Raw genomic sequence first — 18,364 nt, forward strand, 5'->3', positions numbered from 1 at the left:
TTTACTTCTTCCTGTATGTTTCTGAGTAGAGAGGGGAGGGCGGAACAAGTCTTCAGTTGAATAGTTTGACAGTGAACACATGGACCCTCTGGGTTACAAGTGTGTGTACTTTTGCCTCACCATGTGGCCCTGCTACCACTATTGAAGAGGAAACTCTACAGGAACCCTACATTATCCTCTTGATGTTGTGAAATGCAGTATTTGCAATATCTAGAATCCAAAGGAGAGGATTGTATTAAGTTCCTTTGTGCGACTAGATAACTTTGCAAAAGGAAAAGGCAAATCAGGGGAAGAAGGGAATGAAATAGAAATAACAGTTTTTAAAAAATCTGAATCCCATCTTTGGGATTGATGGCCTTTTTAAAAGTTGAACATCTTTTTGAAAAATATGGGTAAGTGCACTTAAATGCAAGCTACTTCCTTGTGAATATGAAGAATTCTCTAAATTCTAGCGGCATTAATAGCAGGAGATTGGCCTTTAATGTTCACAACAGCCTATTCCAGAAATTGTTTATTAGAGTCCCAAATGTTGAATCCAATGAAAATTAGCCACCAGCCTTTAAAATGTATTTTATTCCTTAAGTTCCATTTTTCATAGAAAGAAATATGAAATCTGCATGCAACTCCCTAAATAGTTCAAACATTTAAATAGTGTATGATAATTTAGCAGTACAATACATTATACAGAAAGATAATATAGGGAAATCTATAGTATATTTACAATTGAAAGGTAGCTTTGTTACTTGTATTTTTTATGAAGAGGAATGTACTGCTTACCAGTGAAATGATTACATTCGAAATAACAGATTGTTTCTTTTCTGACTAAAACCTACATGTCCATTCCCCTATCAAAAACTTCATCCCTTCCCAATAATAAGGTACATTTTTGGATAATTCTAAGCTACAAATCTAAGAAATCATACACAATATACCTGAAGATATCACAACACAAAATTGCAAACTTCAGAAGAACTTCAGGTAAGAAAAAGTGTCTTTTCCATATTAAACTGCTTTAGAAATATTTTTATCCACCAAAAGAGAATGAGTAGTATACTGTATTTTATATTATCCCATCTGCAGGGAATAGAAAACAAACAGCTTTTATCAATTTTGTAATGAGAAACCTTATTTCCAAACTTTACAGCAGTAGATATCAATGTACAGAACAATCCCTAGTTTAGCCCCTCTTATTCCATAGAAAAGGACACACCAGAAATGTTTATTGTCGACTAGAAACCTGCCCTCCTCATGCTAAAAAAGAGTGACTGTTCTAGATTTTGTTTTTAACAAATTAAGATTCATTTTATGAGCTTATAAAGCCCAATATCCAGTCATAGGAACAGAAAAGTTATGAAATTAAGATTATACAAATACATTTTAAATGAAGATTATGTTTCATGATATTTTTCACTAGAAAGGAGGCGTGTATAGGATCTAATATATAAAGACACTTATGAAATCTGGTGGCTTATTTGCAGCTATAAAATGTAAAAAGTGATCCTTGGTAACAAGAAAAGTGCTTTATAATTAACATAGATGTTGAGTTGTGTCTTGTGAGAAGTCAACTTTGTTGTCCATCTTTCTTATGCCCATCAATTAATCAATCCCACTTCTTCTACTAGACATCACTCTCTTACTCTTCATAAACTCTGAAAATATAAAAATAAGAAATTAGCTTGAACAAACAGTGAAGCAACCCTATAGCTATTCAGGAAACTAAAATTCAAAGCACTGATCCATCAGCCTTCTTGGGGTAGATGAGATATAACTTGTTCTGTTCTTTTTCTAAGTCTTAAACAACTTAATTAACTTGCTGGAGGTATAAAAGCAGAATTTAAATGGCCATTGGTCAGGGATGCTATAGTAGTAAATTTGTGCATTGGGAAGAGGATTGGACTAGATGGTGAAAAGTGATATATGATGATTCTGTGAACAGCAATATCAACTGATTTCTCTCCCTCACTGTTAGTGTTTTGTAGTTAGTGCTATTTAGTGGCATATTGCCTCTTAAAGTGGTGGTTAATAAAATTAGCTTTCTATATATGTTTCAGGCGATGCTAATATTTTATGTTTTTCAAAGTTAGGTTAATTAGTTTTCTTATGTTGCTGCAGTCTGTTTTGCAAGATATATGTAAGCAGTTAGATAACAATAAGTTAGAAAATACAGAATGGGATATTTAATATAGGAAGAGATTTAGAAGCTGCTTTGTGAATCTCTTCAAGAAGCTTTGACATGTGTTTCCAAATTAAACTCTTCAGGTACAATAGCAGTTGATTAAGCATAGAAGCCTGCTTGTTTATATGCAATTGCTGCAACTGAAAGCTTTTACTTTAATTTATAAATACTGAGAATAGGCAAAAAAAAGTTTAATAAAACTAAGATGTAAATATTTTACAAAGTATAGCTGTGAATCCAAGTTCAGTGTTTGGACTGAGAACGCCTTCATATATTATTGTATTAATTTATAGTGAAATGTCTCTTAGATATGTTTGCTCTGTTCCCACAACATCCTTAACCCAGTTTGCCACTCACACAGCCAAATCTCTTGGCTGTTCTATGTTGAGAATGTCAAATGCCCACTCACTTTTTCTAAAGAGGGAGTGGAGAGTATGCACAAGGCTGGATATCACCAGTCCTTCCCTGTTTGTCATGTAGGCAGCAATAGGTATAGTTTAGTCCACGGGTGTCAAACTCGCCACATCATGTGATGGGTTGTAACATATTGCAACTCTTTTTACATTGCCAGCAATGGGGTGGGTACAGCTTTGGTATGATGAAACCGGCCCACAGGCCAACAGGTTGACACTCCTGGTTTAGTCAGAGGCATCTGCAAGATTAGGTGTTTTTGTTCAAATGACCAAAGCAGTGTTGCACAATTACGATGCAAGCTCTGCTCTCTTTATATGCATGTATGACATCACAACACCATAAAGAAGGGATAGAGCTTATGTTGCAATGGCATAATGATGTTTTAATCTCTTCCTGCAGACAGCTCTGGGCATGGCCACTGCAGGTAATCAGTATTTGATTGAAATGTTCGTATGGCTAGGCTTTGGCTGTGAGTGAGTGTTGTAAAGTTTTTTTTTTCCAGCTGTTCCTTCTTTCCACTTCTCTATTTGGAGGAGAAGATATACAAAACAGACTAATATACTAATTTTTCCTCACAAGAGAATGGCTGGAATTACTATACATTTGTGTCTCATGGGGCACACTTAGGATTGACTTTATGCTCCAGGGGGTAAATTGACCAAGTCAACTATTCCTATTTGGTGTTACCACACTTATTGTGGCAATGGGGCCATTATATTCTATGATCCATTTCAAGTAATCCATCAGGCACAACACACCTTTATCCTTGCTACATTAACAGAATCTTACAAGTTGGAAAGTACAATTTTCCCACAAAATACTTAGGATCGCTTCTGAGCCTCTTGTCCCATCTATTATGTAGCTGCAGGCTATGCTGCCTCTTATCTGACCATTCCCCAGGCAGCATCTCTTTGCCCTGACTCCCACGGTCTTTCTCATTAGAGGTACCAATAATCTGTTAGGTACCTCATAGAATTAGTGACTATGTAACTACTAGTTTTGTTCCAGAAAGACACCACAAAAATACTATTAAGGGCCCAGATTTTTGCCATTCCCTATTTAAAAAGGTGAAGTAACAAATGTGAGCTTACTTACCTTATTAGTGGGACTAAATTGTTAAAAAGAAGCAAATTTGATACAACACTGCTCAATTTTTACTTGGCAATTTTTTTTACCTCCCCGTGTTGCGTTTACAACACTGCTCACATTTACAAAACCAGCAAAATCATAATTAAAACCATCAACTATTTCTAGATATGACACCTGCAGATTCTTAAAGCCTTCAAAAGTTTCTAATGTACAATTTAAACATTGTTGGGCTCTGCCCAACTTCTGCTGATAAAAACCCTCCTCTCTTTTAGGGAATAGGGGTACATTCTCTAAATAGTACCTGCAGTGTTTTGCTTGTATTCTGAGCTTTTATCAAAGGGGAACTAGATAGGCAATCAGGCCCTTTGTTCCTAGAAGTTCATCTACTTCTGCTGTTTCACCTCAGGGCAGGTGTGCCAAAGCTCATTGAACCAGAATGCTAAAGGAAATAGCTGATTACCCAAGTCTCTATTCATCTCTTTTATACAGAGAAGCAATCTTCTGGCCTTTTCACCTGGGAAACAGGCATTTAATTTGTTCTCTAACCACAAAGGTTTTTGTTGTGTGATCCTGGGGATATCACCTAGGAAGAGGTTTTTGAACGATATTTATGTTACATTGGATAGGTGGACAAAGATTTATCGTATTGGTACACAATTGCTAAGCAAGAGATGCAGTAAATAGATGGAAGTGAAATATTAGAACTCTTTTATATTTTTTATCTGCTTTTATTGTTTTTTATAAATAGCTCAAAGTGTGAAAATACTCCTCTTATTTTCCCCATAACCACCCTGTGAGGTGATTTGGGCTGAGAGAGATGGACTGGCCCAAAGTCACCCAGTCGGCTTTCATGCCTAAAATGGGATGAAAGCTCACAGTTCTAATCTAAATTCTAATTCACTATTGTATATTGCAACATGCCTTAGTTCTAAAAAGCAGAACTTTTGGTTTTTCCAAAATCTGAAGTCTAATGTTAAAAGATTGTAGTTGCAGTTATAACTGACTGGCCCTGCATTAGCTGAATGGAAGGACAGATCTTTACATAGTGTATCATGGATATTAGAGAACAGGTCTTTTTCTCATTTTCAGAGATACAGTTGCAATTATTATTTTTTTATTTGAGACATTTAGACTGAACATTCCAAACATCTTATTCCTTGCCAAAACTAACAAATCTTGGTCCTTGATGTCAGGTATAAATAAAACTTATTTACATTCTGTAAGATCGGGCCAAAAGATGTCATCTCTGCAGGAACTAGCCAAACAGCACACCAGTTAGATCACATTAAGTAATATAATTCCGCCAATATGAATATCCATATCAGTCAGAACTTCCTTTTGACTTTGGGCAAATGAGGTTATGCTTTTTTTAAAAAAAATCAATCTGATTCAATTCTGTGGGTTTTCTAGATATTAATTATAATGACCAGATGGTTCATTTTAAGAGCACATAATAAAGTTCTGCATCTATACTTTTAATTAGAATGGCAACTTTAAATTGATAAATTAAGCAAATTAGAGAATATCTCCTTTTAAATTTGCATTGCTCCCTACATGACCCTAGCTACTGGTAAGAAAGATAATTTCAGATCTCTTTCTAAATATTCATTTCTTGCTGAAGCGCCTTTCTAGAGGGCATTCAGAGACTATGTACTGTATGTCTATTAATATCAACTTTGTGACCCTAACAAAATGGCTTCTCTCAGAATTCCAAATGTGATCCAGGTAGTGTGGTGATTTTAACCATGTTACCTCTAGCAGGATTATGCCAATTATTCGAAAGGGCTCTTGATAAAGTGGGCAGACTTGAAACCTCCTACTGGGGGCACTGAAGTGATTTGTTTTATTTTTTATAACAGAATTATAAAGTTCAGATTGATCCTAAAGAAGTTTTAACTTCTTCTTTCATGATATCTTTAGATATCATCACAGTGCTTTGCTAAAATCAATGCCCATCAGATATGTCTGGCCAACTACAGTACATCTAGGGAGAAATGGCTGGCAATTTTAAAAACAATAATCCAGCACATCTGAAATTACTAGGTTTCAGAAAGGCTTTTAAAATATTTGATGAGGTGAAAACTTTGTTTACAGGTGAAAAATATTCCAAATTTTGGAGGGTCTTTTTCCTGAAGCATGCTGTTTAACTTGAATTCAGTCTGTGCTTTGTGCGTAATATAATCTGTAAGCAAAATGCTTAAATCAAAATTGATCTTAGTATTAGGCTAATTCAAGGTTGTAAATTTTGAACTCGGTTTTATTAAAGGATTTTAGCAAAGCGTAAGCAGAGGATCTTCTTCAATTCACTACACGAGCATAATAACAAATATACTTTAAAGAATAAGACATCTGTTTTCCAGAAGGCTTTTAGTTTTTTTAAAAAAATTCTCTCTAGGGCTTTCTTCTCAGGAAAAAAACGTTGGGACTCGTTTGTGTAGTGGCTGGGATAAAAATCAAAACTGAGTGGAGCTTTTTTTCCTATTATTTTCTTTAATTTCTGGTTTACTCCTCCCCTGCACTCACTGCAAGAGAATAGTAAGACTACAGTCTTGTGAAATAGAATTATGCTTCAGAAGTAGAAATGCAGAATGCACTACATTTGCAACAGCTTCTGAAAAATAATAAACATTGTTTCCTACCCATTCCTCATACTTTGAACACTTCTCTCTCTCTCTCTCTCTCTCTCTCTCTCTCTCTCTCTCTCTCTCTCTCTCTCTCTCTCTCTCTCTCTCTCTCTCTCTTCTCTTTCTCTCTCTCTCTCTCTCTCTCTCACACACACACACACACACACACACACACACACACACAATTAGCAGAAAAAAGACAAGCATAATTTATGGTACATATTGCATGCATAAAAATATGACAAAAATATTAGTGATCATCCTTATATTAATACTTTGTCATAAATTGCTTGTTGGATTTGACTGATTGACAGTTAAAATCTGGAGTGGCATGTTAGTAAGAAGGTAGGTAAATGGGCAATGTTTAACACACTGACTCTAGGCTTAAGGAGAATTGTTTTGTTTGTGTGGGTATGCTTTCAAATCAGTTTTGACTCCTGGTGCCTGCAGTAATCCCTGAGTTTTCTTGGCAAGGTTATTCAGATGTGCTTTGCCATTGCTTCCTTCCTAGGGCTGAGAGAGAGAGGAAGAGGGAGAGCGGGCAGTGGGCCTAAGGTCACAAAACTGGTTTTGGATCTAAGGCAGTGCTAGAACTCCTGTTGTCCCACTGTTTCTAGCCTAGACATAATTGCTTTTCTAGGCAGAACCTACTTCAGCAAAAATATAGATATATTAATCTATCATTTAATGTATTAAACTTTTTTAAAGAAATCAAATGATAGCATAACTTTTTTTTCAAGTTACATTGAGCCTGTATCTATAGAGTGACACCTAGCATGTTTGTCAGTGGAATATTGAATCAAACATTTTCAGAGACATCTTTTTTCTAAATGAACAAATTTGGTTAACAAGAAAGCCCTCGTGTTATAATAAGGCTAGATGGTTGTCCTCACCTGCATATAATCAATTACCCACCTTTCTTTTTCTTTCCATATTGTATACCACTTAAGTAATCTTTTTGTACTTGGAAGTTTAGGATGCAAGCAGTATTGATGGCCACCTCGGAAACGTGATTTCATTGTGACTCTGAAATAAAAAACGATTTGTCAGTACAGTTATGGAGTGGCTCCTACAATTTTAACAAACAAGATTTGTTAATACCATAATTAGTTAGCTGTCTCTTTCTACTACAAGCATTGGGCAAACTCTGTCTTTCCAGATGTTGCTAATCTACATTTCCCAAATGTAATCCTTTATTACTGACCATGTTGGCTGGGGCTGTTGGGATACATGGAGTATTGGGACATCTGGAAAGCCATAGTAGATTATTGCTCTCTCTTTCAGCACCTGAAACCTTGATTGCATTGTTGCATGTGATTTTGGCGTTAGGCAGAACCTTCTACTTCAAGTAAGTCACAGTTCATGCACTGGTAAACAGATTGCAGTGACATCAGCATTAAATGCTGTTAAAATTCTGTTGGAGAATTGGAGTTGGGAGAATGGAAAATCTGGATGTGCTTGGTCCATCTTTCTGGCAATCAAGCACTTAACTAGACCAATTGTTAGATGGTAGAGAAATGAGCAAATCTCTGAAGCAGCATGGATCACCGCTGGCAAGATTCAGATGCTAGATAGATCTATTTTTATACTCCACAAGTTCTGCTATGCATTACATTCATTTTTGGTGCACGTAAATAACACTTTCCACATTTAGAGGCCAGAAATGGAAATTTTTATGTATGTATCTTGCTGTTCCATATAATGAAACTTCATAAGAACCAGAAGATTTTTCTTTCTTTCTTTTTTTTTATTGAAAAGTTTTACAATACATTTTTAAAAACAAACCCCCCATCCCCCTCCCCTCTCCCCAACCCCCCCAACCCTCCCCTCCCCTCCCCCCTCCCCGACTTCCCAGAGCAAAATACAGGGTATAAAATACAAACAAACATAATCTAAAATATGCAAACAACAATAAAATATTAAATTCTATCACACTTTAACTCTTAGTAAAATAACTACAAGCTAGTTATACATCATATATATCCGCTACTTATTCAAATGCTAAATGAAACTTTTTAGTCCCATATTTATTCTGAAGAGAAGATTTTTCAATAATCTGCTGCTCTCGGCTCCCAGCATAATTCTAAAGTGATAAAAGCTACTGTAGCATTCCTGATCTTTGCGGTAGCAACCACCTTGACAATATTGTTCAGCTCTAGTTTTTTTGTCACACCAAATGCCTGCTTATTCTCTCATGGATTTCTTTGGTGCACTGTGGCCTCATTCTTCTTGGTCCCCTTTCTTCTCTGAGATTATGTAAAATACAGTGTTAGAACATAACCATACAAAACAATCATTTTGTTAAAAATCTTTCATGTATCCCAGAGCTTTGTGTGACTCTTTATGTCAGAATGTGTATATACACACATCTAATCACATAGAATGTTTCAGTTGTGCTTTGTAAAAAAAAAAGCTGTCAAGTTTCTTATTCATGAGTGATAGTAACAGTTCATACTGCATATCGTATAATGTGATCTTGTTTCATTTAGTGTGTAGTATTATTTCATTCTTTGTATGTTATAATCATTGGTTTATAGATTAACATGTTGCCTGAAATTAGTAATCATGGTTTATTCAATGAACTAGAATTAATCTATAGATTGATTGGATTCACATATTACACTAATGTCTTTAGGACAAACATATCTTAATTTAAAGAGTCCCAACAGAGTCAATTTTACAGTATTTCTCTCTCTGTGATTACAGTGATTTAAATTACTTATTACAGGAAAGTTATTATTTAATTCCAAATCTGATTTCTTTTTCAAATGGAAATTCAAAGTAAAAAGAGGGGAAAAATTGAGAAGCATTGCCAAGCTCTAAGACATCATTAATGTGTACCGCAGCTTTTTCACTTAAACATTTTCTTGAAGTATGATAAAAAAAATTATAAATCAAATTCATAAGTTAAAATGTATAGTCTATACAATGAAATTGAGCGAACCTATAAAAACATTAACAGTGCAATCCTAAAATTTTCAATTCTGAAGTCCTGTTGAATTTAGTTTGAGATTGCAACCTTATACATCCTATTCAAAACAATTCTTTTTAGACAAGCATAGGTTTACATTGCAACAGAGAGAAAGAAAAAGAACTAGAAACAGAAAGAAAAGAAAAATGCACCAGTGTGGTAGGCAACTTTTAGGATGATCTAATATATTTTTTTTAAAAAAAAACACCAAGTGTTTTTGTCTTCTGAAAAAGTGAAAAAGTAGAAGGGATCTCAGGACTGCATGCTCAGAGGCTTAATCGTGAGAAGGTTTTTTTTGGGGGGGCTGTTTTTAGCAATGAATGAAAATGTTCTCTAATGGGCATTTCAGTTATAGTTCTACCTCAGAACTTTTGCCTTTTCCCTTTGATGCCAGATCTGGCCGAGCTTGTAAAAGTCTGGCATTCACAGCTCCCTCATACCCATCCTAAAAAAAGCTTGTGACTGTTTTTCTGCTGGCCTTCCAACATCCCACTTCTGCTGGCATTTTGTTTGTGAGAGCACACTGTTGTTTGGTTTTCCCATCAGGCAGCCCAGACGAGTCCTTGGCAGCCAAAGCTCAGGCAGGAAAGCCTCGCACTGCTTTTGTTATGCTGATGCACGTTTCTGAACCCTTTGTCAGCTTCAGGTCAACTGATGTAATGGAGACATAACTGTCTATGCAAGCGGACTGGGAAAGGGCTACCTCCATACCTTCTGGAAGTTTGAACATTTCTCAGGACCTGTCAGAAAAAGGAGGTCACTGGCACACTGGACCACAGAAGCAGTTGGAACAGGCCTTTCCCGATTTTCACATGAAAGCTGGTATTTGGGGACAACAGAGCGGGAAGCAAGAGAAGAGGACAGCCCCCTTCCTGGCCATGGAGCTATCTTCTGAGTTTATTTTTCATAAAAGGTAGCTTCCCCACCCCCCACCCCCCAATCCCAGATGGCCGAGCCATTCCTTTTCTGATCCAAAATTTCACACTAAGCTCTTGAGGATTCCATACTAGCAGATGCCAAAGAATCCCTGTTCTAAGGGAGCCAACTTTTTCTTTCTTTCTGAGAATTTCTAAAGACAACTTTCTCTTGTTGGAAGGGAGATTGCATGAAGCAGAGTTGGTAGGACACGCATTTTTGCACTGGTCCAATTTATCAACATTTTATATAGCTTCTTCTATAATATAATTCTATTATTTCCAAATGCCAGTTTTTGTCTGATTACCATTGCTGTGTATCAGCAACTGAATAATTCAACTTATGCAGATACTACATTTGAATATTGTTTTAAGACTATGGCCATAGATGCATTGGATGGATGCATTACATTTTTGTGGCTGGTCTTCAATTATAATATTGCATTTATATATTTATTATCATATTGTGCTGATGTCTGGGTCACTGATTCTCAGTTCTCTTGCCCACAAAGGCTGGGTATACAGCCTCAGGGTGAGGCAGTTCTGAAATTCTGCTCCCCTCCCTTCTCCCCATCCCATATCCATGCCCATTAATTCTCAGTTGATCGTCACTGCTGTATTGCAGGTTTGAATAATAATGCACGGAGATATCCCTGTTTTTGTTTTGCTCTCAGTAAACAAGAGTGTTTAATACAGTTCACAAAAACTTTCCCTAAGCTGCTACTCTTCAGATAGCTGTAGTTCCCATCCTATTCCTGGTGGCTGGGAATTTGGGAAAGGAAAATTGCAGCACTTCTGAGGTGGGACAGGTTAAGGGAAGACTTTTATATAGGATCAAGTTCAAAGAGAGCATACCCTGAGTTCTAGAACTTTGGTAAAAGGAATTGTGGAACAACATGCTAGATTCGGTGGCATTCGGGTTAATATTCTTCCCAGAAGTCATGCTGTTGGATTAATTTCAACTGTATGCAGACATAATTTTGTTGTTGTTCAGAAAAGATTCTCTGGCCACTTATCTACTTATTGACCTCCGTTGCTACCATAAAACTGATTTTCATTTTGGCTTTTTTATTCATGTGAATCTCAGCTTTAGAACTGCCAGCTTATGCCCCATGTGCTTTATGGATGTAATGTATTATTATTATGTATTATTATTACATAGCTTCAGTTACAATTTTTGGGAGATGTGGTATATTATTTTAAACAAATAATATGTCAGAAAATCTTGAATCTGGTATTTTTGAATCTGTCTTGAAATTCTTACTGAGAAGATATCCATAATGCACTGAAGGGATTTACTTCCAAATGACTGAATATATAATTTGATCATTATGAAGTATCTTGAACATTTCTGACAAACTTATTTAACTGCTACAGTATATACTAGACTGAGTACAGAGCTGCGAAGGAAGTGATCGTGATTCAGAACAGAGTGGAAGAAATTGCTTTGGCAAGGCAAATTCTTCCCAGCTACAAGAATTTTTAAATGGTATATGAAACAATCGGGTACTGCTTGCAAAGAAGAAATAATGCATTAGCAATCCGCTGCAATTCTATTTTTAATTTCTTGATTTTGCATAAATCTCGGTAGGTGTGCATTATCCTAAGATCTCAACATTTTTAGCTTATGCCTCCTCTTCCTCTGGTTAGGGGTGTGCAGAAGTGCTTCACATTCATTAAATGAGCACAGAGACAAGGGGTTTGATGCATAGGGCATGAATAATCCAGATAACATCCACCCTCTGATCTCTGAACTCTGACGAAGTGTGTGTCTATATATGCCAGTGCCAAAATTAGTTTCAGAAATGAGTCTAATAGATTATAATAAAACAGAGTGCAAAGTCAATTCATTAAAAAAAATGAACATCTGCTAATCCCTATTTCGGTCCTGGTAAGAGTGGGTGGGCACTTTATAGAAAATGCATGTGAAATGAAGAACAATGCAGACATGTTAAATAAGATGTCAGAAATACCAAAAACACCATTTTAAACAACTTTTATGGATACAGGAGCTCAGCTTATTTCAATTTGATCCTGCTAGAGGAGCCAGTTAATAAGAAGACAACAAATTAGTGTATTTCTTTGAATGTTTATATACTAAGTGTCTTATGAAATGTTTAATTATTGTTATAGGTTAGTTGTACTGGTGTTGAATTCATCCATTTTCCCATCTCTCAATAGATTTAGCTTTAGAAAATATCTGTATATCTAACCAGAGGGGGAGGGGGATTCAGAAAGGAAAATTCAATGAAAAAAATCTTAACAAGATTCTTTTATTTTTGTCTTTCTTCCGACATCATTATTTGCACTTTTTAGGTCTTAAAGATTAATAAATTTGGAACCACATGTAATGAGAAAAATTTGGAATTATCAATCTGAAAAATCTGAAATTACCAGCAATTAAAACAAGGAAAGAAATTCAACTGGTTCCAAAGACAAACTAAAAGGGAGCATCAGAGGGTGTTGTTTGGAGTTTTCAAACAATGGCAATGAAAAATAAAATTCCTCTTTGCTTACAGAACATTTGTTTCCTGGGGCAAACTTGTTCTCTTCCTGCTACAGCAAAACAATCAATGTGATTTTTTTTTAAAAAATGACATTGTGTAGGGGAAAAAAATTCTTAAGAAGTAGAATAGTGTTTGCTTTTGCCATCATTCCAACACAACAGTGAGGTAAGCTGTGCTTTTAGGTTCATAGATCACTCATCACTTCAACGAGGAGTCACAACAGAGTGATAAAAGTGAGCAGGTAATGACTCTTTTTAATACTGTTTAATACTGTGGATACTGTTTTTATAGCATCCAGTATGGAAAAAGAAAAAATCATTCTGGCCACTTCCTTTCCTCAAAGTGTGATGCTGCAGAATCTGAATTCTACAACAGAGCCTTTTTTCTAACTTTTTTCTAACTTTTTCTGAACTAATACCTATGGTGTCCTGTTGTTATATCATTGTGATGCAGGTCTAAAGTAAAAGAAACCACCAGCTATTTGGCATTATATACTTTAGCTAATAAACATTTTTTTATTGGGGGGGGGGAGTCTACTACTGAAATACACCACAAGAAATGGGATCTGAAAGTAGCTATTCCTCTTTTGCTTCCATCCACATGTTTGATTTGCCACTTGGAAGAAAAGGCAATATTGCTAAATGCCTATGCAGAAGGGTCCTGTTTCTTGCATTAGTTGACACAGAAGAGAGTGAGCTTTGGTATACTACAACTATCCTTTTCTTTAAGTAGGACCAGTTCATTTACATTTGTTACTTGTGGGTTTCAGAGCCCATATGAAAAGAAGTTTTATGTGGGTTTTTTTTTTTAGGAAGATTTTGTTAGCATGTTTTTGATATGGCAGTCAAAGGGGTGAGGAGTATTAAATAAAGTAGGCATGATTAACAATGACTTGGTACTGAAATCAGCAGCTCTACTCAGCTAAAAGAGATTTGCGTATAGTCCAAATATTTAGCAGCAGTACATCTCACGAGCTTAATAGACTCACAAATAAAAGTACTCAGTATTACATTACATTTAAAGGGTTTTAGTCACTTAAGAGAATGGGATTGTAACAGTTGCACTGTTCTGCAGTGTTTTATAATAAATATTTTGGGTTATTTGCATCTGTGAAGACGAGATTCAGAACATAGAAACTCTAATGCACACACGTACACAAATAAGTACAGGTGTATAAACAACTGAAAAGGTTTATTGCATTTCTAAGCTCATATTATGTTTTTAGTTTACACATAATAAATTAATGATGTTTGTTAAATGAAAGAGAAAAAACAAGTTTCCACCTACTTTGCTACACTGAATATGATACTGTATGCTTCTGTAATAAACAGTTTATTATTTCTCTCATTTTAACATTCGCAGAAAAGCAGACTTAATTAGATATAGATATAACGCTGTTTTTAAAAAAGACTTACATGATCATTCGTTCCTTGCAATATGGATATTTTGGCCGCTCTTCAAGTTTCTGAATATCAGAGAATCTTATTTTCGGACCCTTTCTTAAGCATTTGCATTTTGATCCTATAAGACAAAAAGTATGTGTCCATTTGTGTATGGACTAAGTTCAAATATTATTTTAATATCTACAGAAACATCTGATTTGTTTATAGTTTCACTTTAAAAAACAAGTGCTATAATTCTATATATGCTTAAGCTGTTTACATTCAGTTGAAGTAGACAGAAGATGTGTAAATGTTTCTGTTTATATACAGAAATTAGATCCATTATATCTAGTAGGGCTAACTCCCAAGTAGACCCACTGGATTGCAAACTTTGTGTATAACAAGCCATGTGACAAACCCATCTTATTAATTCTGTTCCTGCTGTGTTGAAATTTAATGACAAAGAAAAGCTTAAAGAAAATAAACAATATGACTAATGACTTTCATGGGTGTTAATTTCTTTCCTTTTAATATTAAAAAAGTATGCCAAAAGCATTCCAAATTCATTATTTTATACTCTACAAACTGCAAAAAATAACACAGTACCAAGTTGGGCCAAAGAGAAATTTAACAACAAACAATTCAAGCCTTCCAACAAAACCAAAATAGTAAAAATTCTGGGCACCTGCACCTGTTAAGAGTTCTGTTCACTTTCTCCATGGTGCAAAACCATGGATGAGTTCACCTTTCAAAGCTGGTCATTCCAAGAAGTAAACTTATGCTGAAAAATTAAATGCCAACTAGGGCTACCCATGGCTTTTCATGGGAACTTTCCTTATATTTCTCATTTTTGCAAACCTACGTTCTGCGGTCTATTGCTATATTTCTTCCAAGGACCACAATTGTGTTTCAATCTGCTCTTTCGGTGAGGGATGCAAAAATGCCAGAGTGAGAGAGATGGTGGTTAGTGAGTAACCTGTAACTTACCTTCTACGCTGGTAAAGCAGATTACAAGGACCAATATGAGGAGAACTGCGGTTAAAAGCTTCATAGTTAAGACCTGAAGAGCCTAGAATTGGTTTCACTTAGGTCTCACTGGGCTAACCTTCTTTCTCTTTGCCCCCGGGATTGTTCAGATAGTGGGGGGGTCAGCTGGCGTTTGAGGGGTGCCAGGCCAAAGGACGGATGGTGACTGACTCGTCAGGCTTTGCTGCCCTGGTTTCTGTTGCGTCTCTTCCTGCACGTCCCGCCAGTTTCAGCTCCTCTCTGCCTGAGCACGGAGGCTTTCCTCCTCTTTTAAAAGAGCTCCTGCTGCCCTTTTTCCTCTGACTCATTAATATGCAGATAGACTCAGTTACTTTCAACAATTTCGCAATTCCCCCCCCCCCTCCAAAGGGAGGGACTTACAGCAAGCAAAAATAGCTGATTCTGCTTAAGGCAGCGAACTATCTTCGTGGATCTCACAATGTAAGGAAAGAATATGCAGGTGAGAAAAGGGGTGAAAAGGAAGTCTTCTTCCCCCCCCCACTCAAAAAGACCTGGGGTGAAACCGGCCGCAGTCAGCTGAAACTCTTGGGAAAGTCACTGTCTCTCAGGTCCATCCACCTCACAAGGTTCCAGTTGAGGATGAAACTGAAGGAAAGGATAGTATGAAGCCCACACAGAGCTGAAGAGAATGCAGAATACCGGTGATCCTAACAGGATAGGATTTAAATGTGAATTGAAGCTCCCAGAATCTAGCACAGATTAACATTGATGCTTTGGTTGTTAGGAAAGATTTCAAAGTTTTGTAGACCTACCTGGTTCCTTTCAGGGAGGATAGTGAATTAGCTGGCATTTCCCCTTTTCAAGAGTGCAGCTCTGGGCCTTGCATTTTCTGCCACACACTGAAATCTAAGCATACTGTGTTGCATATTCTGTTATGCATTATTACTGAATAATGACCATCACTATAACTGCGGGCAGCTACAACACTTATCAGACTTGGCTGATGTCAATCTAACCTTGTGTGGGAGATCCCCAGAAAATCCAAGAGCTGGACTGGGAAGCTGAAAAAAAACAACCTAGAAAGAAGGCAATGGAAAAATCATTTCCATCTTGTGCGAAGAATCAACTCTTGAGTAATCAAGCTTGATTTGACGGAGTCATGTTGAATTAGACGAATGAATGGATTTGGTGCAGGATATCTTTCTGTTTGCTTTATATTAACATGAGACCAATTTCATTGATTATTAGAAATGGAATTCGACCGGCAAGCCATCATCCCTAGGAAATATCTCCCTATGCAGTTGCAAACACTTTATCACATCATTGGAAAAACAATTTGAAATCATATGTTTCTCTAGCCTTTGATATCTAGTAAAGGTAAAGGTTCCCCCGCACATGCGTGCTAGTCGTTTCCGACTCTAGGGGCCGGTGCTCATCTCCGTTTCAAAGCCGAAGAGCCAGCGCTTGTCCGAGGACATCTCCGTGGTCATGTGGCCGGCATGACTAGACGCCAAAGGCGCACAGAACGCTGTTACCTTCCCACCGGAGTGGTCCCTATTTTTCTACTTGCATTTTTACGTGCTTTCGAACTGCTAGGTTGGCAGAAGCTGGGACGAGTAACAGGCGCTCACTCTGTTACACGGCACTCGGGATTCGACCCGCCAAACTGCCGACCTTCCGATCGACAAGCTCAGCGTCCTAACCCACTGAGCCACCGCGTCCCTTTGATATCTAGATGATGTCATTTTTCTAGGAAGCACACTCAAGATAATTTGGCTTAGAATTGGGCCAAACCATGGGACTGTATGTGGGGGCAAGAAAGTCTGCCCACTTCCAGCCAGAGGCTGCTCTCCTGTGAGTCAGAGATCTGTTACTGATGATCACTTATATTTTTTGCCAGGATGTTTCAAACTCCTCAAGAGTTTGATGGGGTTCCACAAGAATTTGATGGGGTTCCATGAGAGACTCAGGGCAAATTTTTTTTAAAAAAGAGCTCGGGAAATAATTTTCTGTCATTAGAGATTTATCTCTTGATCAGAAATTCCATTTTTTTTCAGTAACAGGTTCACTAGCCTGAAAATGTTGGGAAAAATGTGCTCAATAGTGAAAGTACAACTTCCCCAGTTCTAGTTTTAGCTTCTTAAAACTTCAATTCCAGAGGGATATCAGAATCTGTTTGATTCTGGAGGTAGCTGCTATCTGAAATCCTACAAATCTAATGCCTTGTTGTGATGTATGTAAATGTTATCTTTCTGCTACGTATTGTGATGCTCCAGTTGAACAGGAACTCAATTTCAAAGTAAAATGGAGGAGAAAAATACAGGTGCCTCATGGTTCCATTTTTATTCTTCGTATTTGGTTGGCTTTTGTATAGTTTTTGTTTCACGTTTTTACCTTTTTGTGGCTTGAATAGGTAATGTGCTGTGGACATTTTAATGGCATGACTATAACCCACTGAGAATCTCTGGATTGCTGCAGGTGAAAACAAAAGAATAAAAAAACATTTGGGCTTGTTTTCTAAAGGTGAAAGGAACATTTTGTTGTGATTCAGGGTCAGCCTGTGGGTTCGGCAGTTGGGTCGGATGACTCAAAGGAGGAGGAGGGGGGTGTTGAAGAGCTTGCTGATGAGAGCCCTCAGCCAGGCCCCTCCCACCTGGTCATGACGGAGACCCAGCTGTGTGAGCCTGACAGCGTGGATGAAGATGACCCACAGCTGGCCCTGTTCAAGGACGCCCGACGCAGGAGGCAGTCAATCAGGAGTAAACAGAGGAAGGCAATGGGGCACCTCAGAAGGAGGCAGAGAGAAGCCACGCCCTGAACTGTATAAAAGGGGAATGCGTGGGAGGGCTGGTTTGCTGAAGGCAACCGCTTGAAAAGCTCCTGTTTCTTGGTTCGTGTCTTGTTTGTTTTTGTATCAATAAATTTGGCAGGCTTAATTCCAGCCTCTTGCCTTCTTGTAAAAGGGGTTGTCCCTGCCTTTTCTGCAGGGCCGGTAGCAGGCTGGTACAGAACACATTTAGGCCACTAAGTCCAATCTCTTTATCATGTAGAACAGGGGTGTCAAACTTGCCACTTCATGTGACATGTCGTGATGTATCATGACTTTTTTCCCCTTGCCGGAGCTGGGGTGGGTGCAGCTTCCGTGTGACGCATCTGGCCTGTGGGCCAACAGTTTGATACCTCTGATGTAGAAATAAAAATTAAAGAATTGCAAACATCTGGCTAGCTATCTAGCCCCCACTTAAACAAATTAAATGAAAAGAAGGCCATCATTTTGTTGGTAATTGGTTCCCCTGTCAA

The 18,364-nt window shown here is 37.3% G+C and overlaps 1 protein-coding gene across 1 annotated transcript; it reads right to left on the reverse strand.

The window, feature by feature from the left end:
• Nucleotides 1-642: 642 nt before the first annotated feature.
• On the reverse strand, nt 643-15,330 carry CXCL14 (C-X-C motif chemokine ligand 14). The gene is made up of 4 exons (XM_081321255.1): nt 15,065-15,330; nt 14,111-14,216; nt 7,219-7,329; nt 643-1,649 (listed from the first exon to the last, which is right to left on the reverse strand). The coding sequence occupies exons 1-4, from the start codon at nt 15,126-15,128 to the stop codon at nt 1,634-1,636; spliced, it is 297 nt and encodes a 98-aa protein (XP_081177381.1). The 5' UTR covers nt 15,129-15,330; the 3' UTR covers nt 643-1,633.
• Nucleotides 15,331-18,364: the final 3,034 nt, after the last annotated feature.

The sequence above is a fragment of the Vipera berus genome, assembly GCF_964194415.1.
Source record: "Vipera berus genome assembly, chromosome: 2".
Taxonomy (NCBI): domain Eukaryota; kingdom Metazoa; phylum Chordata; class Lepidosauria; order Squamata; family Viperidae; genus Vipera; species Vipera berus.

Excerpts from the sequence above, each read along its gene's own strand:
- CXCL14 (XM_081321255.1), bottom strand. The coding sequence starts at position 15,128 with ATGAAGCTTTTAACCGCAGTTCTCCTCATATTGGTCCTTGTAATCTGC. Across the intron at positions 14,217-15,064 it reads CTGCTTTACCAGCGTAGAAG|GATCAAAATGCAAATGCTTA; the intron begins GTAAGTTACAGG and ends TTTGTCTTATAG. Across the intron at positions 7,330-14,110 it reads TGCAAGGAACGAATGATCAT|AGTCACAATGAAATCACGTT; the intron begins GTAAGTCTTTTT and ends TTTTTATTTCAG.